This window comes from Lepisosteus platostomus, chromosome 19 (assembly GCF_059453375.1).
Source record: "Lepisosteus platostomus isolate fLepPlt1 chromosome 19, fLepPlt1.hap1, whole genome shotgun sequence".
Lineage (NCBI taxonomy): Eukaryota > Metazoa > Chordata > Actinopteri > Semionotiformes > Lepisosteidae > Lepisosteus > Lepisosteus platostomus.
This window is the reverse complement of record NC_142629.1, coordinates 17,092,325-17,098,995: the sequence shown is the minus strand read 5'-3', so window position 1 is coordinate 17,098,995 and position 6,671 is coordinate 17,092,325. Positions and strand designations below refer to the sequence as shown.

General features: G+C 39.5%; 1 protein-coding gene across 1 annotated transcript; it reads right to left on the bottom strand.

The window, feature by feature from the left end:
* Positions 1–1,059: 1,059 nt before the first annotated feature.
* On the bottom strand, positions 1,060–4,557 carry LOC148645284 (myeloid-associated differentiation marker homolog). The gene has a single exon (XM_088612685.1). The coding sequence runs from the start codon at positions 4,312–4,314 to the stop codon at positions 3,463–3,465; it is 852 nt and encodes a 283-aa protein (XP_088468811.1). The 5' UTR covers positions 4,315–4,557; the 3' UTR covers positions 1,060–3,462.
* Positions 4,558–6,671: the final 2,114 nt, after the last annotated feature.

Here is a 6,671-nt window from a genome sequence, read left to right as displayed (position 1 = left end):
GGTTGTACAGCTGACCAGTCGCAGTTTAGAAGCTGTCAACACTGCCAGTAGACGTTGTGAGCATGAGTCTACAGACACTCTATGCTGCAGGCAGGTTGTGAGGACAGCCATGATGGAGGTGGCAGTGTGGACCTGCAGGAAAAGAAATGGTGCAGAGCCGCAGAGCAGAGGGAAGATTCCGATCTGTGTTGTTCGTACAATTCACAAAAAGTGTGCTGCAGGGTAGTGATTGTTTTACTTCTCAGGTTTTAAATTAAAGAAATGCAGCATTTCCAAGATCCATCCCACTGTCTAATAATCGTATCTGGTCGACCTGACACATAGTACAGAAAGTGGGAAAGTCACAAACCCTTCTCAGAGTCCACCTCTTGTCTTTGTGTAGTGTCCATGTGTGCCAAAAAGGAAGATGATGGATCTGAGAGCTGGTTCATTTTCTGGGGATAATTAAGAGTAATTAACCAGCACTGACATTCTCCCCTTTAAAAAAATGAAAATGGGGGATTTTTATTTCCGTCAAGTATTTTGATTTTGTGTTTTTCAGATACCTTAGATCTGGTATTTCTCCACCTTGGCATTCAGTCAAAATTGCTCTGTAATGTTTTCTTCTGACCATCATAAAATCTTTCTGTGACTAGATGCTTGTAATGAGTACAGAATAGCATCTAGATAAACCGTTTTAGATTAACACTTCATTGTAGCTGAAAGTTCTTATAAACATGGTTTTTATGGTACTCAATGGTCAAAAATTATTTTATTCCAAAATTCTCTGTAAAACTAAGCATACAGTATTTGGATTGCGCCATTTCATATTTGAGTAAAACTGTGTCCGAGTTAATGAATTTTTGTTTTTTGTAGTACCTTTTTAGTTGGTTCAATGAGAAAATCTGGAGCATCATGGGAATTAAATTTAGTTTCCATTAGGTCTAAACATGAAGGCAACAATAATTTACTTCCAAATGACCACGTTGGAGCAGATTGTCCTCTGTAAGCCATCTTTTGTCCTTCTGTGCTAAAATGAAACATGATTAACGTGGAACATAATCACAGGAGCCATGTATGTGCAATTGTAGTTGTAAATTTATTGCAGTACACTTGTTCAAGCATCTTAGAACCAAATACATAACATTAAACTGAGCACTTGGAATGTGAGATCCAACAGGCTTAATGCAGCTGAGTTCAGACAGAACTGACCCAAAAACTGTCAGTCTTCAGTGTTCAACCTCTGGCGTGTACAAAAGACACAGATTCTGTGACAAAGATTTGACCGCCATGTTACCTACTCTTATCCAATAAATTTGGCTTCAAGGAACAGGTTCATATTGTTAATTATTTTTTTTAACAAAAGATCATTATAAAAAACAAAACAAAATGTGTTCGGTCAAATTTAATTTGACATGGATCTCTTTTTAACAGAGTTACAGGTTGTTTTGTAAATTCTTCCCTCTTATAAAAATACTTTACGGTTCTCTATAAAAGTTTACAGTATAAAAATGATGTAGGTGTGAAATTCTTTTTTAACTTTGTCGACACTTGGGGCAATTTAACTGGAGTGCACGTGGAATAAAAAAAAGTACATAAAAAATTGTGTATGAGCCAAAAGATTTGAAGTCATTCAGTTTGTCTTATTTTTGCCCTCAAAACACTAGAGAGTGAATCATTCATATGTTTGTAACACTTTATGATAAATGTCTGCACATGATTAATTCAAAGAGAACAGTCTATAAATACACTGGGACTTAAAAGCTCATTTCATATTAGCTCCATAGGCAATATGTATTACTTAATACGTACATTTAAATTATAAACACATGATAAAGTGTTACCCAAATGTTACACTTAGATCAAGCTTTGAATTTAGCACAAAGGACTTCAACCAACTCCCTTTTCTGTCCTAACGTTCTTATCTTCACAACATACCTCTGAAATGAGTAACTGGAATTTATCTGGAAGCCTAGAGATTAGGTCAGTATTACAAAATGCATTATTGGCATTATTAGACTTTGAGATTTATCTGCTTCTCTAGAAAATGGTTTTTGTCTTTCATTGACAAAAAAAAACAGGTTTTGGTATTGTCTCAGACCATCTACTTACTCAGAAGAGTCTGATGGCTTAATGTTTAAAATGTCCTGTGCTTTTCATGGCTTTTGCATTTTTTTTCCATTGATTAAAAAAACCTACATTTATAAAAGAATTTTAAGTAACCAATGCCAGCACACTTCAGCTTGAAATGTAAGATTCCTGCATCAGTTTGACTTCACCTAACCCAGCTTTGTCTGGCTTCATTTCTTTCTGGAGTTCAAATACTGAGAATTACAGACTATATATATTTCAGAGACATTGTAGCGCTAAAGATCATTTAAGATTTAAGTCCCAGTTGACTATTGATTTAATTGGGGTGTTCATTCATCACTTCATTTTCTAACATTTTCAGGGTTCCAAGGAAGCCAGAATCTATCCTGTCAAGCAACAGGCATAAAGTAGACAAACACCAGACAGGACACAGCCCATCTAAGGGCACACACCACAGAATGCACACATGCTCACACCAGAGCCAAACTTTTCCAGAAGCCAATTAACCTACAAGCATGTTTTTGGCCAATGGGAGGAAACCCCTGTCAACAGGAGGAGAACATACAAACTCCACCCAGACAGCACCCCAGGTCTGGAATCAAACCCAGGGCTAACTGCTGTGCCACCGTGCCTCTTTCACCTTTCAGTTTCAGTTAAATTATATTGAGATAAAAGTAATAAACAAAGAGTTATCTGCATCTTTTGTACAATTATTTCTCCAAAAGATTACATACAGCACATCTGCCACCAAGCACCCAGGGGTTAAATGTTTTGATAAGTCCATTTAGAATAACATTGTCCTCTTTAAAATAAGTAAAATCTTGATCTCTGTTTAGTTTTTGAGTTTCAACATATCCCTGACATAATTTACTCAGTGCCAGTTACAAGCTTTTATAGTTGGGATATAAACATAATAAAATAAAAAGCCTCTCTCTGTCTTTTAATTACATCTGCATATTGCTCCAAGTAATAATTATTTACTTTCATGGTATTAAATATGTGGAGTAAATCTAGGCTTGCTGAATTAAAATTCTGTTACATTTTATACAACTCAGGTATGATATGATCTCACAATAAGTGCTGGAAAAAAAAACAATTCACCATAAAATATGAAGAGGGTTTTACAGTAACTACAAAACTCTTTGTGCTATTGGTCTGTCTTGAGTTGTGTATGACAGCTATGCCTGGAATTGAATAAGCTACGAAAACTACCTGTGTCTAACATTTGAGAAAGAAGGCTCGATTAGTGCTCAAATACCCTTTTCTCGTTTGAAGTTTAAAAATGGATGCCCTTTTCTGTACAAAGTGAAAAGGTGTACAGAGGCGCAGTCAAAACCATGGTGTCAGACAAAGCCGGCTGTCCTTTGGTGCAGATCTGAAACGGTCCCGCGACTATGCTGGGGAAACAAAGAAAACGAGCCGCACAGAGTACACGGTGTCCACTATATAGACGATGAGGTTGAAGTAAGTCATGAAGGTGACCACCACAAGCTTATCCCACGTGCAGGGGAAAGGGCACTTGTTGGGACGAGGGTTGTTCTGGAAGCTGTAGAGGGGCCAGATCACGGCGGCGGTCACGTACATGAGCACAGCCAGGATGTTGTAGCCAGTCAGGACCTTGTCGAAGGAGAAGGGGAAGAGGGCGATGAGGCGGCAGATGGTGAAGACGATGATGACCAGGGCGAAGATGAAGCACAGGGAGTAGACGGCCACGCACCAGTTCAGCCCTGCGTTGTGTTTGTCGAAGGAGAGGGAGATGAAGATGATGCAGGCCACAAAGGCCTCCAGCACTTTCAGGAGTCCAGGAACCGTAGATAGAAAGCCACTGATCTCACCAGGCTTGGCCCTCGTCAAAACCACCTCAGCGGTATAGGCCGTGAAGCAGAGGATGGACATGATGGTGGCGGCAATCGCGTAGGAATTGTGAGAGTGGATGTAGAAGCTGGGGTAGATAATGGACGCGGTGAAGACCATGAGGGTGGCCAGCATGGCGAAGGCGGTGGTGAAGTCATCCCAGGAGATGGGGATTTTGGCGTGGAGGCCGGTGAACTCCAGCAGCAGGATCAGCACCGTGACGGCGAAGCAGAAGCACCAGGTGAACATGCACCAGGCCCAGTAGGATGCGGCGATGTGGCCCACATGGGCCACCAGGCTGAAGGCTACGCAGGCGAGGAAGATCTCGAAGAAGCGCACGATCCCCACCGGTGCTGTCACTGCCCTGTAATCCACAACTACGATCGCCATCTTGCCGTCCTCTCTGCCTTCAGCCCTTCTCGGCTGCCCCTGAAGAGCTCTGCCTCTCGAATCCGGGAGAACGTGAGGAAAAAGTGGGGCAGGGGCACCGTTGTGCTGCTGCCGACCGTATCTGAAGCCCTAGAAAGCCCAGCCCCAGGGATTCTGTGAAACACCACTCCTGTGTGTGGATGTTTGTTAAAAAGGCGTTGCCCTTTGCTATAGTGAGGACATGTCAGGAAGCATTAGTCCTTATCTAAACCATTTCTATCTGGTGACAGGGCTAGGTAAGCATTAACTTTTAGTGCTGTTCGTTTGCCCTAGTATACACCTGGGCTGTACAGTTCAGGCTCATAACTAGCTGTTACAGTTTGAGGAAGTGAGCTCATACAGGTTCCCCTTGGTGTTTAGAATGAAACATTAAAACTCATGATTTCCAACATCAGCCCTGCACCAGACAGAATGAAGAAACTGTAGGTGCTGAAAATTAGGAACAGTTTCTATCATACCTCTCACTAGGACATTTGATTCAAATGACTCTCCTAGAAGGAAACTAAAAACAAAAACTAAATATTCAACAATGTGATACTAGTGCTAATTACAAAACATTTGAACCGGAACAACAGCAATCCATTCTTCGGTGGATGAAGTCATCGGTTATATTTACTGTAGATGTCCAGTGTTTTACTACTGTATATAAGTACCGATATGATACTGCTAGCATCTTTCTGTATTGGGGTAACATTTTATAGTCTTCTAGGGGCCCTGTCAATGCTGTTACTGAGAACTTTAATGGGATGTTTGATCCTACTTTGAGGACCACTAAGTATACCAGATAATTTTAGTACAGTACACTACCTTTTTATTATTGTGTGAGGAATAAATTATATTGAACTATAATATATGTAGTATTCAGCAATGTATTGCTTCCCTTGGTTATTATACCAAAAACAAAAGCAGAATGATTTAATTCCACAGCTGAAAAAATTGAAACATATTGACCGTACATATTGAAACGTATTCAGTCATGACCAAGAGTTTATTAGCACATACGCTTGACCTAAAATATAAATAACTTTTTTACAAATTATTTTTACAAATCTTCTTTTAAAAAAAGAGTAACAAACCACCAATGTGACAGGATGTGGGTCAGGGTTATAGGGGAGTATTTTCTACTCCACCCATTCGGTGAAAGTCTGTCGTTTCTTGGAGGAAAAGTCTTTTCCAGGCAGGTAAAGGGAAAGGCTATGAGCTGGTGTCCTGTGTGAGGTGGCTCGATGATAGTGATCAGCTTGCCTCTCAGGATATAAAAGGCCGTGGACAGGTCTTAAGCTTTTGTTTGAGGGACCTGTGAGATATTGAGTCATTATTTGCAGTATTAGAGGAAAGAGAGGAACATTAAGGGAGGAATGTTTTCTTGGCAAAGCTGTGGAAGACTTTGGACATTAGTAAAAGCTATAAAACACAGGATTACCCTCTTAGATAGCTTGAAAGTTTGTATATGTAACTAGGGCTCCAAAGGTGGAGCTAGGTTTTTTTTGTGTTTGGGTCTGTTAGTATCCTGAAACGTAGCGCAAGATGGAAGAAAGGAGGACACTAAAGGCAGCATGTTAGTATCTTTTGAGAAATGACTGGATAATGTTGTGAGAATTGTGTACTTCTAGCAACCACCTGATTAACGAGACCTTCACGTTCTTCACTCTCGGGTAATATTTATGTTCTCGTGTACTAAAGTAGTGCTACAAGGTCTAAATACAACTGTCACCTAGAAAAATCTACTAAAAATATATATTTTTCTCCAGAATGTGAAGACCCGAGACAAATTGTGTTTTTGTTCCTAAATGGAGAAATTAAATTATATTAATAATTTTAAATTATTTAAAATTAAATAGGGTAAATCCCAGAATTTTTACGTATCCTTAAAGATAAAATTTGGGTGTGTCCCCTGCTGAATAGTGCTCAGTTTTGCCAGTGAATGACTGCTTTCTGAACCTCATCACAGTAAGCATGGTGTGACACTGATTATTTTATTTTAGCATTTTATAAAATATATGGATTCTCTACAGTAGTGTACAGTTTATGCCATTTCAAAGTGTGTGATTAGCCAGTTTCACCCTGGAATTGTGTATTTATGATTGCAGGCTGCACATGTCCAAAATACCAATTATCAAATATCAAGTGTCCTTCTTTTAGAGATAGGTGATAGACATTCTCCTCAGAGAAAGTAAAAGAAAGTGATATTTTATCTTTAATTTAGTTTTGAAAAGCAAACTTGACTCATGACTCAAACTCAGACCTTATTATTGGAAAGCAGGTTTGTTTTATAACTAGTTCTAGCTGAGCGTTATCCCAAATCTCTTATGCAATTT